The sequence below is a fragment of the Eurytemora carolleeae genome, unplaced genomic scaffold, assembly GCF_000591075.1.
Source record: "Eurytemora carolleeae unplaced genomic scaffold, Eaff_2.0 scaffold130, whole genome shotgun sequence".
NCBI lineage: Eukaryota > Metazoa > Arthropoda > Copepoda > Calanoida > Temoridae > Eurytemora > Eurytemora carolleeae.
In genome coordinates this window covers 16263-34930 of record NW_019397116.1, presented here as the reverse complement: position 1 = coordinate 34930, position 18668 = coordinate 16263, and the positions used below count along the sequence as shown (strand labels likewise).

The 18668-nt window shown below is 33.0% G+C and overlaps 3 protein-coding genes across 3 annotated transcripts; 2 read left to right on the top strand and 1 right to left on the bottom strand.

Annotated features, from left to right (window-relative positions):
* The first annotated feature begins 288 nt into the window (after nucleotides 1-288).
* On the top strand, nucleotides 289-2584 carry LOC111712014 (transcriptional repressor CTCFL). Its single transcript, XM_023486522.1, has 3 exons — nucleotides 289-413; nucleotides 494-619; nucleotides 1709-2584. The coding sequence occupies exons 1-3, from the start codon at nucleotides 401-403 to the stop codon at nucleotides 2506-2508; spliced, it is 939 nt and encodes a 312-aa protein (XP_023342290.1). The 5' UTR covers nucleotides 289-400; the 3' UTR covers nucleotides 2509-2584.
* Nucleotides 2585-3511: 927 nt separating this feature from the next.
* LOC111712013 (transcriptional repressor CTCF) lies at nucleotides 3512-6066 on the top strand. The gene is made up of 2 exons (XM_023486521.1): nucleotides 3512-3633; nucleotides 4712-6066. The coding sequence occupies exons 1-2, from the start codon at nucleotides 3513-3515 to the stop codon at nucleotides 5791-5793; spliced, it is 1203 nt and encodes a 400-aa protein (XP_023342289.1). The 5' UTR covers nucleotide 3512; the 3' UTR covers nucleotides 5794-6066.
* Nucleotides 6067-12289: 6223 nt separating this feature from the next.
* LOC111712009 (zinc finger protein 271) lies at nucleotides 12290-18007 on the bottom strand. The gene is made up of 4 exons (XM_023486517.1): nucleotides 17880-18007; nucleotides 17566-17709; nucleotides 16135-17088; nucleotides 12290-13074 (listed from the first exon to the last, which is right to left on the bottom strand). The coding sequence occupies exons 1-4, from the start codon at nucleotides 18004-18006 to the stop codon at nucleotides 12329-12331; spliced, it is 1971 nt and encodes a 656-aa protein (XP_023342285.1). The 5' UTR covers nucleotide 18007; the 3' UTR covers nucleotides 12290-12328.
* Between the last annotated feature and the right edge of the window lie 661 nt (nucleotides 18008-18668).

The following is an 18668-nucleotide window of genomic DNA, read 5'->3' as shown; positions in this document are numbered from 1 at the left end:
TGTATATGTAAAGATTAAAATCAGGCAGAAAATAGATCATTGTATTTTACTATGATTATGATGTTTCAAACACTGATTAGTGGAGATTCTATATATATTGTTTCTATTTTCTTGACAAAATATGAACCACATATTTGTCTCAGTTTTCTTATAAACATTTTTTCATAACGCCCATAGATATAAATAATTAAAACTGTTTTATTATTACATTATTGATGATTCATTTCAGATTTCACCATTAATAAGCATATTTTGCTGATTTTTATTTTTCAGACAGAATGGCAGAGAATATAAAAGAAGAATTGAAATTGAAGAAATAGAGATAAAAGAAGAAAAAAATTGTTTATTTTCTAATTTAGAGGAAACATGTACTTGGAATGTACAAGAAGAAGACTTTAAGATGGAAAATAAAGGTAAAGATGCACTCAGAATTATCAAGATCAGAATTTGGTATTGTTTCTTTATATTTGTAAATTTATACATTATGTTCCAGGGAGAATGGCAGAGAATATGAAAGAAGAAAAAGTATCCATCAAGGAAGAATTGTCTACTGTAGAAAAAACATGTATTATATATGTACAAGAGGATGATGTTAAAATCGAAATTACAGAAACACAAGGTTTTGCTTTTGCCTTTAAGGGGAGTGTCTGGTTAGACACAGTAGTTGAGAATGCAGAATTATAGTGAAAACTTTTAGATATCATTTGAGACCTTTAAGACGTTTGTTCAGTGTATAATTAGAAATGGGCATCATTTTGTGAACGAGCTAAATTTTTGAGAACAAGTAAAATTTTTCACGAAATATTTAGAAAAGAAAAAAAATGAACGACGAACACCTTGAATGTTCACAAAAGAAAAATAACAATTTGTTATTAAATAAATGAAAAAAACGTACGATTTTACTGAACAAATAATCTTTCTGAATGATCGTTCAGTGAGAAAACGAACGAAATGGAGCTGTCTTGGGCAGACCGCCTGCTTTTTAGAGAGTCTCCAGTAATTGAACTGTCTTGGGCGGATCGCCTAGTATAAGTCTTCTCCCTAGGGTGACCAGTTCGGTTAGCCCATGGATACGTTTCGGCGGCTAGGAGGGCCGACCCCTATTTCATTGAATGATGGGTTGTCCTATAATAATAATAATGTAAAATTAATGTAAAATTTGAGAAAAAATAAAAAATCAATTTTTTCAACCATGAAAAATGAACCATTCAAGAAAAATGTACATAAAAAATGATAAAATGCCTATCTTTCCCATTTCTATTTAAAATTGCAAAGTTAGAGCGCAAAATCCATCTTTAAAATCCTCCTGGTCCACGGTCCCTAGGCAGGTTGTAGTGAGGCACGGCTGTCCAGCAGGTTGTGGCGCGACATGGCTACCCAGCAGAGCGACAGGAGGATTTTAAAAAGATTTTGCACTCTTTGCAACTTTACACCGTAGAAACCTCTAATAGCTCTCAAATGATTTCTAAAAAAATTCTCTATTACACTGCTATCTCAGCTTAACACTGTGGTTCTTTTTTATTTATTTAACTTAATGACAAGAATTTACAATGTGCAATGCAGTGTTTTTTCCCAAACTATGGGCCGATTATATTTTTTTTCCGTGAAGTTCTGTTTTTTATCTTTGGATTTCTTTAAATTGACCAAACTTGTAAAGTAGAGCACTTGAATCATTATTATATTTCAATATCTTCCTATTTTTGTTCAGGTGAAATTGTCAAAACTGCAGAAGATCCTCTTCACTCTGAACCAAAGAGATGCAAAAAGAGTAAACTGGGAAAACAAACATATGTTAAGAAACATATTAAATATAAACATGAAGGAGTAAGATATCCATGTGATCAGTGTGAGTTCGCTGCCACCACAGTAGGTAATCTTAAGAAACATATCAGAAATAAACATGAAGGAGTAAGATATCCATGTGACCAGTGTGAGTTCGCTGCCACCACAGTAGGTAATCTTAAGAAACATATCAGAAATAAACATGAAGAAGTAAGATATCCATGCGACCAGTGTGAATACTCTTCCACTTCGCCAGGTTATCTCAGGAATCATATTGAAAATAAACATGAAGGAGTAAAATATTCGTGTAGCAAGTGTGTCTTTGCTGCAAATACAACAGGAGATCTAAAGAAACATATTCTAAATAAACATGAAGGAGTTAGATATCCATGTGACCAGTGTGAATATGCTGCCACTACAACAGGAGATCTAAAGAAACATATTGAATATAAACATGAGGGGCTGAGACACCCTTGTGATCAGTGTGTATACGCTGCTACTACAGCAAGTAATCTGAAAAAACATATTAAAATTAAACATGATGGAGTGAGATATCCCTGTGATCATTGTGAATTCGCTGCTGTTACAGCAGGTCATCTAAAGACACATATTGAAAGTAAACATAAAGGAGTGAGATGTCCTTGTGACCAATGTATGTATGCTGCCACTATAACAAGTGATCTGAAACGGCATAAAAAGAGGAAACATAATAAAATATCTATGTGATCAGTGTGATTTCGCTCCCTCCTGCACAATTAATCTTAGGAAACTATACTTTGAAAATATACATAAAAGGGTGAGATATCCTTGTAACCAATGTGAGTATGTGGCCACTACTAAACAAGTTGGTATTATTACAATTTTTACTATTACAACGATTAATTTACGGCTAAATTATTAAAATATAATGCTATTAATACCTCTCTCGTCACTATATACATAGATTAGATAAACATCCCTCCTGTTTCACCTTTTTATTGTACTTTTGATGTATTTTTGTACTTTTTTCGTATTTTTACCATCATACAAGCATGCATAGCCATGAAATAGTATCTTTAGCTCTCCTTTGATACAATGGGGAACAACAGTTAATAAAATAACAAATACCCTTTTACTGGTCTTCACTCGCATTTCTTCTTATATAATTTCTACATAAACCTTTTTATAAATGTATTTTACTTGACGACGGTGAAAGATATCCATGTGACCAGTGTGAGTATTCTGCCACTGTCGTAATTAATCTGAGGAGATATGTTATAAGTGAGACTTTTATGGAGCTATTTTATTATAAATGCTACGATTAAAGTCTGTGAACTGAAGAAGAAAAACAAAATGTGTTTAGTTAAATGCTTTATCTACGGTATTTAAATATCTAGTTTTTCAATTGATTTATTACACAGTTTAATTTTTCCGCAATACTCCCTTTAAACTGATAAAATTTTCTCCTTTTAATACCTTTAAATAAAGGTTTTGATTGTTTATAATTATGATTATGATTGCAAAGATACGGAGATTAGAATATTAGATTTTGTTACGAGTAATATAATTTAAATTTTGAGATAAAAATCATATTTGTTAATAAAAAATGTGTTTTGAAACTAAATATCGTGCTTTTTAGTGACATGTTGCTCAGTGTACACTGTAAACTTTAAAAACTTTTATGAGTGCATTTGTTCAGTAATATTTTTATATTTGTTTCAGCTCTATCAAATTATGATTTTTTAGACAGAATGGCAGATAATATGAAGGAAGAGAAAGTATCCATCAAGGGAGAAATGTTTTCTGTGGAGGATACATTTACTGTATACGTACAAGAAAAAGATGTAAAAAAAGAAAATACTGACATTTTAGGTTGTGCGAAATTCTTTCCATTTAAAAATCATTATTACCCCAAAAAGTGCTTTTGCCATATTATTGAATTTAATTTTTATAATGGTAGCTTGTTGCACAATGTTTTTAAAACTTGAGCTAAAAGGTTAGTAAGAAAGCAAATGAGGCTCACTGTTATAAATAACGTAATGATATCATTTTGAATTTTCAGAATGTTGTAATGCTGAAGAATGTCATTTACTTTCTAGAAAATTGGTCAAAAAAAGTCAAAATTAGATTTACCCTAAATTTTACGGTCGAATTTACCATTAAATGATCCTAATAGGCCCCCTGACATGAGGCTCACATCTCTATATCTAATGGGAGTGCTGATGGTTACTCGTTTTTCTAAGGCCTAGGTTGTCAAATGAGGATCTAAGTTATTAATAAATTCTCCGTCAATTGAATAAAAAACTTTTAATAATTAAAGGAACTGTAAGCGTAATTTCAAGTTACCTTCCATTTATAAAGAGGAGAGGCAAGTCTGCAATTCATTATACCCTTTAAATTTTTGTCCGGGCAATGATAAGGTAGATACCCTCATTTCTAAAGCTGAAGATTGAGTACTGGGAGACTCAAGGTTAATTTGTGCTAGTGTACACTTGCGCGGTTTCTTGGAACTTGATTTCCCGCTATATAAATAAGAATATCCTCGAAATCCTTGATCAATAAAAGGTTTAATCTTCAAGGGTATCGTTGTAAATCATTCATGCCAATCTATATATGAAAAGTCACTTGAAAATAAGCTTACAGTTCCTTAAGCCTGTGTGGAAGGGGGTTGGGGGGTCATTCTTCCAGTTTCGTATCATTTCCGGGTGATCAAGATTAATGTTTTTGCAACGGAAGATATTTTCTAGCATAGCTATTTATTTATAACGAATGGCCTCAGTTGTCCTCTAAGTGACCTTAGAAAAAACGAGTAGCCCGACCCACCAGCACCCCCATTAGATATTGAGATGTGAGCCTCAGGGTAGGGAGGCTGTTAGGATCGTATACTGGTAAATAGTTAATAATTAAAATCTAAAAAGATTGATTTATTTTTTTATTTTTATTTTTTCAGGTGAAAATAACGAAGAAGATCCCCTTCACACTGAAACAAGAAAACAAGAAAAGAATCGTAAACATGAAGAACGAAGATATGCTTGTGGAGAATGTGATTTTATGTCAAATAAAACGTGTCAACTAAAAAGACACATTAAGAATAAACATGAAGGAGTTAGATATCCCTGTAAACAATGTAATTATGCTGCTACTACATCATATCATCTAAAGACACATGTTCAAAATAAACATGAAGGAGTGAGATATCCCTGTGACCAGTGTGAATTTGCTGCTACTACGACAGGTCGTCTGACGAGACATATTATAAATAAACATGAAGGAGTGAGATATCCCTGTAAACAATGTGACTATGCTGCCAATGATACAACAAGCTTGAAGAGACATATTGAACGAAAACATGAAGGATTAAAATATTTCTGTGACCAGTGTGAGTTTGCTACTTCTACAGGATATTGTCTTAAGCAACATGTTGACAGTAAACATGAGGGTGTGAGATATCCCTGTAACCAGTGTGATTTCGCTGCTACTGCAGCATGCAGTCTTAAAAAACATATTAATAGTAAACATGAGGGAGTCAGGTTTCCCTGTCCCCAGTGTGAATACGCAGCCACTCAAATGGGTAGCTTGAAGAGGCACATCCAAAATAAACATGCTGGAGTGAGATATCCATGTAACCAGTGTGAATACGCTGCCACTACGACAAAAGATCTTAAGAAACATATTTTATATAAACATAGAGGAGTCAAATATCTATGTATTCAATGTGGTTATGCTGCAATTAATACAGGTAATTTGAAGAATCATATTAAAAATAAACACGAGGAAGTGAGATATTCCTGTGACCAGTGTGAATTCGCTGCCACTTCAGTTGGTACTCTAAACAGACATACTAAATATAAACACGAAGGAGTGAGACACCTCTGTGATCAGTGTGAATACACTTTTACCACAGCTGGTCATCTGAAGAATCATATTGAAAATAAACATGAAGGAGTGAGATATCCCTGTGACCAGTGTTTGTACGCCGCCACTTCTAAAAGTAATCTGAGAAGTCATAAAAATAGTAAACATAAGTTATGAGAGTTGTGCTGAAGGATTTTATCTGCATTTAGATTTTCAAGTTATTGATTTATCTTTTCCGCCCTTTACCCTCCATAATTATATAAAAACTAATTTTGAAAGATTAGATCAGGATTGTTTTGTTTCTGTTAAGTAAAAACAGTAACCGTAAAAACAATCATTCTAATAATATATATGTTGGCAACCTGGCGGTTTACACTTTTCATATTTCAAAGTTTAACTTTTGATCCAGCAGAATTCATAATCTGAAAAATCAATTATAATTTATTGAAATGAGCTAATAAGAAAATTATAGTTTGAGGCAAGTAAACAACTACTATAACGGCAACAAATACAAAAAAAGAATTGAGCAAAAAACTTTTTAAGCTGAACTGTTACAACTTTCTGTAATCTGTTCTTCCATCATTTTACCTAGAGTGTTTAGTTTAACTATACGTTTAAATGCTTTAACATTTTTCGAAACCTCTTAATCAGAGGAAACTGAACGTTGTATTTTATTGAGAGGGGTAGCTCATTGTTCACATTATAACTTTATCAATGTGCCTTTCTTTTCAGCTCTAGTTTTATCTTTAATTTAGTTAAATAATTATAACATGTTTTTTTTCAGACAGAATGACAGAGAATATTAAAGAGGAGAATGTATCTATCAAGCAATAAATGTCTACTGTAGAGGAAACATGCACAGTAAAGAAATGTCTACCGTATAGGAAACATGCACTGTAAAGAAATGACTAGTGTAGAGGAAACATGCACTGTAAAGAAATGTNAATTTCTAATAGTTCTCCACACATCTATTTAGTTGAAATATTTTGTTATCATTATTGAAATTAGGTGGGAAAAATAATCAAAACAGCCAAGAGCTATTTTCCACCTAATTGCTTTATACTTGTACTGTTAATATAATCATCAATTTGTAATTGTAAACTCGTTCTGTACACAGATACATGTATTTTAGCAATGAACGTTATCTATCTATCTATCTATCACATGACTTTCATAAAAACTCGTTACATTTACATTATTACACTTTTCCTCAAAAGATTTTTAAAGATCTAGATGTTTATTATCTCCGTATCGAGATTATTTTAAAGATACAAAACTGTTTATATTATTTTTACAAAAAACTATTGTACGATAGTGGCATGTTAATACATTTGTATTTTAGTTAAGAAAATTCTTTAGTTTGCAGATGCATTTTTTCATTTTTTATTTCCAAAATTCATATTAAATTCTGTTTCTAAGGAAAAAAAAACTTTTTCAAGTATTTTGGACGATGGAATTAATAAGAGTTACAGTACTGCTGAGAATAGAGTTCTCTTTTTTGGAGTTAGATTGTGTGAAATTAAAGAACATCATTATCTATTCAAATATTGACAAAACAGCAGTTCCAGAGAAAATTACATGTTATATAGTAAGATGGCATACTGGTCCGCGATTTGTAATGGAAACAAGACATACACAATGTGTGCTGTCGTTTAAAGGAGTATGCGGAAAATAACTCTTATGCATGTTTTCGCATAAACATGCAGGGGTGAGAGTTTTTTATTAATAAATATTGGTGTTAGCTTCATAACAAGGTTCCTTGTTAATATTGAGGCTACATGTTCTAGGATAGTGATTAGTGAAACAAAACAAGATTTGCATCTCTTCTTGTTCATCGTCTCTTGGCTGATACTGCCTTCTCGTCACGGTTCTTTGGACGTTTTCTCGTTGCGGAGGAGTTCGTCTTGGTGATCCACCGGTTCGGGAGACCACTAAAATTAACATAAGATTAACATAATCTATTTTTTCTCAAGTGCAACAAACATGCAATATTACTAATCTTTTTAGGAGTATATACTGTATGTTCTCAGTAAAAGTTTATTTCTCCCCCATTCTTTTTTCCCATTTACGGAGAAGTTCTCTAACTACGTATTGGTCATAGGCCTGAACCCCATACCCCTTACCTTTTTAACCCCCCCCCCCTCCCCTCCTCGAAAAGCATTAGTTTTACCCTTGTTTATTTTTAAATTCAGATGAAAGAATGAATAACGAAGAAGATATTCTTTTCACAGAACCTAAGAGACTCAAGAAGAGCTAACATGAAGAAGGAAGATATACTTGTGATGAATGTGATCATATTGCAACTAGAGCTAGAAATCTCAAGAAACAGAAAAGTTGTAAACAAAAAGGAGTGAGATATTCCTGTGACCAGTGTGAATACGCTGCACCTAGTACTTCTAGTCTAAAAAAACATATTGGAGATATACATGAAGGATACCCTTGTGGTGATTGTGATTATGTGGCAACTCTAGCTAAATGTCTCAAGAGACATATTAGACACAAACATGAAGGAGTGAGATACCCCTGTGACCAGTGTGAATACGCTGCAACTTCTATAAGTCATCTGAATATACATATTAAAAATAACACGAAGGGGTCAGATTTCCATGTAATCAGTATGAATACTATTTAACTTCTACTAGTCAACAAGAGACATATTGAGAATCTACACGATGGAGTCAGATATCCATGTAACCAGCGTGAATACACTGCCAATTCCACAAGTTATCTGAAGATACACATTGCATCTAAACACGACGGTGTCAGGTTTCCATGTAACCAGTGTGAATACACTGCCACTGCTAAAGACCATGTGATTAGTGTGAATATATTGCTATTTCTAAATTCTGTCTATCGAGACATTTAAAAATTAAACACGAAGAATGATATATCCTTGTGATCGTTGTGAATACACTACTTATTCTAAAAGCTGTCTAAGGAAGCACATTGAAAATAAACATGAAAGAGTGAGATATTACTGTGATCAGTGTGATTACGCTGCTACTACATTACCAGCTCTGAAGATACATATTAAAATTTAGTATGAAGGAGTGAGATATCCATGTGATCAGTGTGATTACGCTGCTACTACAACGACTGTTCTAAAGAAACGTACTAAATATAAACATTAAGGATTAAGCTATATTTGTTGTCATTGTGGCCACGGTGCTTCTACTGCAAGTATTCTAAAAAGACATATTCAGGGTAAACATGAAGGATATAAGATATCCTTGTGACCACTGTGATAACGCTGCTACTCAAATTGGTGACCTAAAGAAACATTTAAAAAGTAAACATATGAAATAAGATTCCCTGTGACTACTGGGAATATGCTGCAACTGCAGAAGATGGTCTGAAGTAACATAATGAAGTAAACTATCCCTGTAATTTTTAACTTTTATATATTATATATATATATATTTCGTTTAATGTTGTTGACGCATATTTTTACGCAAAACTCTCCCACTAAAAGAATACACGTTGGCTCGCATTAATTTCAAATATGAAATGTTTTTAAATTCAATGAAAATGACAGAGAATATAAAAGATGTGAATTGTGAAATACTTTCAATCAAATACCCATGCGTATCTCTAGGCACATTATAAAGAATTCTAATAGCAATATTCCATGCTGTATACAATTTTGAAACACATTGGGAATTCAAGTCTCAAATACTGGATCCATAAAAACTAAAAAATAAATATTATAAAGTTTTAAAACAACATCTGTATTGTTACGAATACATATGATAAATATAAACAATTTGGAGCAAATAGCTGCATCAGCATTGGGCAAGAATTCCACAATATGCTTCATCAGAGAAATTGGACACCTCTGCATGGATCACACGCAGTAACTTTCTCTTACACTTAATTTGATATTTCTGGCGCCAAGATATCTAATAAAAGAATAGTATGAAAAGAAAATTGCCAAAAAGAGAGCTGTAGCTCTGGGAAATATGCTGAATATTTGCGGAGAAACAAAAGCAGAAATATGTATCAAAATGCAACAGAAAAAACAGAAAAAAACAGATGTATGATCAGCTAAATAGAAGATAGAACAGCCAAACAATAAATTCACTGCTATGTTTCAAAAAATTTAAAACTAAAATTCAATATAAATGTTTAAAAAAACTGTATAAAAGTTAGTCGACCACCCCTATATTAGTGCTTGCATATATAACTAAGTAAATAGAAAAACTGTGCATCTTAGAGGTTGGTGTAATCTCTACCGTGGCTTAGAAGATTTTTGCCCTACTCTCCTAGAAATCCTAATTTTCAGAGAATAATGCATTAGCAAAATATAATAATACTAGCTCAAGTGCCCGGATTCGAATTTTTTAAAAATCTAATTTTTTTGGCCTATGAGGGTTCCTTAAAAAAACTTCATTCAATTCAGTCCATTCATTTCTGATCTAAAAAGGAAATTTAACTTTCTAGTAAGGGATGATTTTATTTCTCGTAAGGAAGTTGAGCGTACACCTGATATACTACATAATGTACGATTTCATAAAATTCTTACAAAAGAAAGGAACAGTTCATTTCTAATGCAGTAGGTTCATATGACAGTATATTTATATTTAAAATTCGGTGATGCTGATGGACCAAACATCTGTAGAGTAAAAAAAAGTAGTTGTTCCTTCCATATTTATTGAAAATATATTTCGGTCTAGGTTAACCATCGTCAGTTCTAACGATATGATAACCATCAAAATCGCTAAAAAAAATGTTAAAAACCAAATAAAAAGATTAAAAAAATTGGACTGTCCAATGGAAAAAAGGAAAACGAACTCAGATCATAAGTTGGGAAAAAGATAATTTGCAAATATGCACTTTTTAAAAAATTATTCGTTTTTTATAACAATCCTTTTGTTTTCGTTTTTTCGTCGTCGTTTTCATAATGAAACGATCGTTTTTCAAAAAAAATTAAAATGATACATCCCTAGTTACAGGGGTATTTTACTCCTTCATGTTTATTATTTAATATGTGTCTTAAGACTTTCTTTTGTTTTAGCGTCGTGTACACACTGGTTATAGGAATATCTCTCTCCTTAATGTTTGTTTTCAATATGTTTCTTTAGATGACTTGTGGATTTCGAAGCGTATTCACACTGGTCACAGGGATATCTTACTCCTCCATGTTTGTATTTAATATGGTTGCTCAGACTACCTGTGGTAGTGGCAGCGTATTCACATTGATCACATAAATATCTCACTCCTTCATGTTTATTTTTAATATGTTTCCTAAGAATAATTGTTGTAGTAGCAGTGTATTCAACACTGATAACATTGATACCTCACTCATTCATGTATGTTTTCAATATGTCTCTTCAGAGAAGTTGTCGAAGTTGCAGCGTATTCACAGTGTTCACAGGGATATCTAACTCCTTCGTGTTTATTTTCAAAATGTTTCTTAAGCTTACATGTTGTAGTGGCAGCATATGTACATTACCTACAGGGATATCCTACCCCTTCATGTTTATATTTAATATGGTTTTACAGACTACCTGTGGTATTAGCAGCGAATTCACACGGATATCACTTCTTCATGTTTATTTTCAATATGTCTCTTGAGATTTACAGCTTGGGTTGCCAAATAATCACATTTCTCACAGGGATATGTTTGTTTTCCCAGTTTACTTTTCTTGCATCTCTTTGGTTCTGAGTTAAAAGAATCTTCTAAAGTTTTGACAATTTCACCTGAAAAATAAGAAAGAAATTCAAATAAAAATGATTCAAGTGCTCTGGTATACAAATAAAAACCAGAACTTCACGGAATTAAAAAATTATCATCAAATCACTGGATGGGAAAGAACACTGTACTGCACATTGTAAATTCTTATCATTAAGTTATATAGATTTCAATAAAAACACAGTGATTGGATATCAAGCTATCTGTGGTCCAAGGAATATTAAGGGTTCGGAAGAAGGTGTGAAGTTAACTGTGGTTCAGAAGGTTTGCCCCTCCCTCTTTAAAACCACGTTTTTTATTTCAAATTTACCTAATAATAATATTCTTAAAAATGTTTCTAAAAAAAGGTTTTTCTAATCTAGTATTTATTTCTGTTTTTTAAAAAAAATTTCAGGATTAAAATAAGTAAATAAAGATATTTTAATGAAGTTATATCTTACTTTCTATCTTCATTTCTTCACCCTGTACATAAAACTGTACACATATTTTCTGCAGTAGAACCTGGAAGAATTTCTTCCTTCCCTGATAGAAACTGTTTCTTCTTTCATCTCAAACTCTTCCAACTTTATTTCTTATGGCGTATTACCAAAAGTATAACCTAAAATGAAACCGTTTAAAATTTAAAATTAAACGCTCGTGAGGTTTAGAACCCCAAAAAGGTCTTGGAGGCCATCGGCTAAGTGGTTTTCCCCTCAATTCAACTATCCTCCCTTAATCTTCCTATTAAGTAATAATTAATATTTAAAGAACTTCTAACGCTTTTTGATCAAGGAATTGAAGTGAGAAAAACTAGTAAAATAGACATTTTTTAAAAATAACCAAAAAAAGGTCATAAATTTCCACCTTTAATTTCTGCATTTTCCATCTGAACATCTTCTTCCTGCACATCCTCAGTACATGTTTCCACTAAATGAAAAAATTTTTTCCCTGATCTCTATTTCTTCCATACCTAATTCTTCTTTTATATTCTCTGCCATTCTATCTGAAATGTAAAAATTAAAAAAGTGATATGCAAACGAATCAATAATGTTTACTTTTCATGTGTCTCTTTAGGGCACTTATTTGTGTAGCAACGTATTCACACTGATTACAGGGATACCTCACTCCTTCATGTTCCTTTTCAATATGTTTCTTAAGATTACCCACGGTGGTGGCAGCGTATTCACACTGATCACATGGATATCTCACTCCTTCATGTTTATTTTTAATATGCTTCTTAAGATTAATTGTACTAGACGCCGCGTATTCACACTGGTCACACGGATATTTCACTCCTTGATGTTTATTTTCAATATGATTCCTAAGATTAAATGTGCTACAGGAAGCGAAATCGCACTGATCACATAAATATTTCACTCCTTCATGTTTGATTTCAATATGTCTCTTCAGATTAGCTGTTGTAGTGGCAGCGTATTCACACTTATTACATGGATATCTCACTCCTTCATGTTTATATTCAATATGTTTCTTAAGATCTGTTGTTGTAGATGCCGCGTATTCACAACGGTTACAGGGATATCTCACTCCTTCATGTTTGTATTCAACATGTTTCTTCAGATGACTTTTTGTAGTGGCAGCATATTCACAGTGTGCACAGGGATATCTGACACCTTCATGTTTGTATTCAATATGTCTCTTTAGACACTCCGCTCGGGTTGCCACATAATCACATTTCCAACAGGGATATTCTTGTCCCCCTAGTTTTATCTTTTTGTGTCTTTTTGATATTAAGTGACCAGATTCTTCTTTGGTATTTACAATTACTCCTGAAAAATAATAACATATAAGTACAATACTTTTGTAATCTACGTCGTTTAACTTTAAGAAATTTAGAGATTCTTCACGTAGAAAATTTTGTTAGAAAATGTTTTAGCGAACCCTGTTCAGCAAGCCCTGAAAGGAAATAGTATACGCGGCCGGAAATCACTTGTGCAGTACACATCTTAACGTACACAAGTTGTGCATCGTTGTAATTAATATTCAATCTTTGTTTTTCTTACTTAAGACAAGGAAGGCAAACTATACTTGAATTTGTGTTTGTACACAAATTTACGATTTCGCTTTCAGATTCCAAACAATCAAAACGCTAAGGAGATATTCAGAAAATATGAGCTAGCCAGATAATGAATGTTAAAAATTTTTCGAAGTGAGAGAATCATAATAATTGTTTCCTCCCTCCAAATTTCAAAAAAGAAAACTTTATTTGATAATATAACCGTAATTTCATGGAATTAAAAATTAATCGACAATTGACAGAATGAATGGAAAATACTCCATAAATCAAACAACTCTACATTAGAAACATGAGGCTCATTGGTTATCCAATATAGGTGGTCAAAGAAAAATTTATGGGGCTCACAGGTGTGACGTCTAGTGTGGTGGCTCAGAGGATTATGCCTCCTCCCTTTGAAATCCCAAATATTTACACCAATTACATATTGATTTTCAAATCTACCTTATATTGAAAATATTTCCAACTTTTGTTTCTATTTGTTTTTAAAAGGGGGGGATGGGCACAAAAAGTATTATAATACTCTCCGGAAAATTTAAACAGTGTTTAAACATAACCAACTAGTAGCGAGCTATCACGTTTTGGGTCACCAATTCACATATTTTTTTAGTTGTATGTCAACTTACAGGTAATTTGGCACAAAAAATTCATTTCTGATGTCAAATTAATTATTGGAGCATTTTGACGGGTGCGCTAGTAGCCAGCTGTTACCTTATTGGTCAACTTAGCACAGATTTGCATGTTGTACGTCAATTTATAGGTAAATGGGCACCAGGATTCATTTCTGTGGTCAATGAATGTTGGAACATTCTGGGCAGAGTGCTTATCGCCAGCTGTTACGTTGTGAGTCATCTTTCCACATATTTTACATGTTGGATGTCATTTTACAGGCAACTGGCCTCGGTGAAAACTCAGAAAATCATTTCTGATGTAAAAATAAATATTGGAGCACTCTGATCGGCGCGCTAGCAGCTAGCGGTTCCCTTGCAAATCATCCTACATGCAGTAAGTAGATCTTAGATAACTAGACCCAAGGATTATAATTCTTGGGAATAAATTTTACTTGAAAACTCTGATCGTTGCGCTGTAGTTATCGGATAAATTTGGCATAGATTGACATGTTGTTTATCTTTTATAAGTACTTTGACTAGAGGGATCCAATTCTGTTGTACAAACCAGTTTAAAAGCACTCAGGTGGCCTTCTCGGGGCCACAATAGTATAATTGGACTATTTACAATGTTTTTTTCATGTAGTATGTCAGTAATTAGGTATCAGACTAGAGAAACCCGTCTTAAGGAAAATATCCAGCAAAGAATTCTGATAAAACTAGAGGACCAGGACACCTTATAGTAAACATGCTTCATCCTACCAAAATGCACGATCTATCTGAAAACATCTTCAGATTTCTTAAAATCCTAGTTAATAGAATCTGAAAATAATCAACCATTGTATTTAAAATAAAAGATATGGGAAATGTCTTGATTTGAGGTTGACAAATCAGGAGCTATACTACATAAGAAAACTTTTGTAAAATGTTTCATTCTTAATATCATGGATTCTAGCATGCTTAAAAACTAGCTTTGAGAACAGGAATGAATACATCAGGTCGAATCACCTATAAAATGACAAACAACATGAATAACTACAGTGATAACCAAAAAACGGTGGAATTGGGTCTGTTTACACTAAACAATTGCTGTGTCTCATGTACACTGGAATATTTAAAGTCATAACTTTAGTCTATTAGTTGTCTTCATATACCAGAGTTTTCTAGTTATAACTGTATGATAATTATCTTCTTGCCAGCAGCGCGCCGATCAGAATGATTAGCATAAAAATGAATTCTTGGGCCTAGTTACCTAAAATAGACATATATGTAAAACAGATAGATGCAGGCTGTTAATTCTCCTATCAGATGGCGTTGTCCATATTTAACCAAGAAAATTGACTAATCGTGCCCAATTACCTTTAAATTGACATACAACATGTAACATCTGTTGTAATATGACCCATAATCTAACTCTGACTTCAAGCGCACCGGTCAGACTGCTCCATTATTTATTTGACATCGGAAATGAATTTCTCGTGCCCAATTACCTGCAAATTGACATAAAACTTGAAAAATATGTGGTTAGATGACCCAAAACGTAATAGCTGGCTACTGGCGCGCCGATCAGAGTACTCAAACTACTTTTTTGACCCAAGAAATAGAATCCCTGTGCCTAAATACCTAATTATCGACATATGGCAAGTAAAACTTTTGGCAAGATGACCCATACTGAAATATCTATAGCTACTACTTGCGCCGATCAGAACGCTCGAAGGTCTGTTTTGACCACAGAAATGAATTTCTCGTCCCAATTTATCTGTAGTTTGATTATCACATGCTACTTTTGTTTTGAATAATGCCACAATTGTAAAAGTTAAGAATCTCAAATATTTTCTAAAATGTGTGCGCGCCTGGGATTTGAGGCTTTTTTTGCGCAAAACTTTACAGGGATTACATGTTTAAAAGCATCTTTAGGCAAATTTAACTTCATTTTATGGTGTCAAGATCGCAAAATTGAAAGAAAAAAGTAACTTTTTCCACGGACTTTCTTAAAACTTAATTTTACAATTACAATACATAATTTTAAGGTCACATGCAAAAAATCAGCGTTATACGACAATTTTTAGTCATGTTTTATCACTGTATAAATTTTCCGGAGTGCAATAGTTTTGTGCCCCCCCCCCCCCCCCAACCTTATATCTTAAGGTTAAATTTTTAGGTTTTAATTAAATTTTCTTTATAATCATTTATGGCTTATTGTTTACTTTTCATCTTCACGTCTTGCCCCTGGTCACAGGGATATCCCATTCCTTCGTGTTTAATTTCAATATGTCTCCTTAAACTATCTGCTGTAATGGCAGCGAATTCACACTGGTCACATGGATATCTTACTCCTTCATGTTTATATTTAATATGTATTTTAAGACTTTCAACTGTAGTAGCAACGTATTCACACTGGTCACAGGGATATCTCACTCCTTTATGCATACTGTCAATATGTCTCTTAAGATCTCCTGTCGTAGTGACAGCGTATTCACAATGATCACAGGGATATCTCACTCCTTCGTGCATACTGTCAATATGTCTCTTTAAATTATTTACTGTTGTGGCGGCATATTCACAGTGTTTACAGGGATATCTCACTCCCTCATGCTTATTTCTAACATGTTTCTTTAAATCGCCTGCTTGAGTGGCAGCATATTCACAGTATTTACAGGGATATCTCACTCCCTCATGTATACTTTCAACATGCCTCTTCAAATCACTTGCTGTAGTGGCAGCATATTCACAGTGTTTACAGGGATATCTCACTCCCTCATGTATACTTTCAACATGCCTCTTCAAATCACTTGCTGTAGTGGCAGCATATTCACAGTGTTCACAGGGATATCTCACTCCTTCATGTATACTTTCAACATGCCTCTTCAAATCACTTGCTGTAGTGGCAGCATATTCACAGTGTTCACAGGGATATCTCACTCCCTTATGCTTACGTTTAACATGTTTTTTCAGACCACCTGCTGTAGGCGCGCTGTAGTCACACTGGCCACATGGATATCTCACTCCTTTATGTTTATTTTCAATGTGGTTCTTCAGATTACCAGCATGTGTTGCCAAATAATTACAATCACAACAACTTGATCTTACTTCCTCACGGTTTCTCTTAAGTCTTCTTGGTTGAGAGTAAAGAGGATCTTCTTCATTATTAATGATAGGACCTGAAAATTTAAATAGAAGTATTAAAGTTTAATAAAAGTATCTCAAATGTGTTTAATTATATATGCTCTTTGTACTTAAGAAAAATCATCATTAGAGAATATGTCGTTTGTCACACTACATTTGCCCTCATTAAAATTAGAATCATTTTATTTTATCTTAAAAATGTCAAAGACGATCCTTAAGACAGTGCTACAAACAGTGCTATAGACAGTGCTACAAACAGTGCTGAAGACAGTGCTAAAGACAGTGCTAAAGACAGTGCTAAAGACAGTGCTAAAGACAGTGGTAAAGACAGTGCTACAAACAGTGCTAAATACAGTGCTAAAGACAGTGCAATAGACAGTGCTAAAGACAGTGCAAAAGACAGTGGTAAAGACAGTGCTAAAGACAGTAGTAAAGACAGTGCAACAGAAAGTAGTAAAGAAAAACCGGAAAAGAACCAAGATACAATATTGAAGAAAAAATTTACTTCTTACTTTTCAGTTCTGTACTTCCCGTCTTCATGTTCTCTCCCTGTACATAAACTGTACAAGTATCTTCTACAGTAGAACCTGGAAGAATTTCTTTCTTGATGGAAACTGTTTCTTCTTTCATCTCAAACATATTTTCAGCAATTACATCTAGAATAAAATCTGTTTTACAAATTCTAAACTCCCATAAAATTTATATTTCGAATAATAATTTTAATAAATATATATGTAAATTAAAAGTATTGTGCTAATAAAGTAGGGTGAGTTAAATAGCATTTTTCAATTAACTTTAATTTCCCTATTTTGGCCTGATCGCTTACCTTTGATTTCTGTATTTTCAATCTTAACTTCTTCCTGTACATCCCAAGTACATGCTTCCTCTAAACTAGAAGATGGACAAATTTCTTTTTTGATGAGAACTATTTCTTCTTTCATAATTTCTGCCATTCTATCTGAAATATAAAAACAATAATCAAGATATTTAATAGACCAAAATGAAGAACACAGAATAACGTGCATGCTAATCTTATTACTAATAAATATTCATGAATAGTTTCTAATAAACCAGATGTGTAAAAAATTTAGCAAGCAATTTTTACAAAAAAAACACAATGAAATTTGTAGAAACCAATAAAGAAAAATTACGGAGCTCCTGCTCACACTGATTCAACCTGGATTTATTGATTAAATGCAGATATAATCTACATGTGTTTCCATATTATGTGATTTTACTTCCTCTGATTAGGTAATGGTCAAAGGGATATCTTACTCCTAATGTTTTCTTTTTGTGAGGTTCTTTTGGTCCTCTATTTGAGTAGCTATGGTCACAGAAATTCAATAATTGTTTACTTGTTTACTTGAAGTTTTGAATCAAGTGCTCCACTGATAGAGACATTGTAGTAAAGACTTGAAAAGAATTCAGTATTAAAAAGCTAAGTTTGAATGGAATAACAAAGCATGGTTGCACACACATTATATTTACATTATAACGTTACAAGTGATTATTGTTGGACCAACTAGAGTTGATCTAAATATATTTGTCATTCACCTAGGGGCGAATATATTTCCATTGACTCTTCCCATCAGATGCTTTGTGCTAACTAACTCCC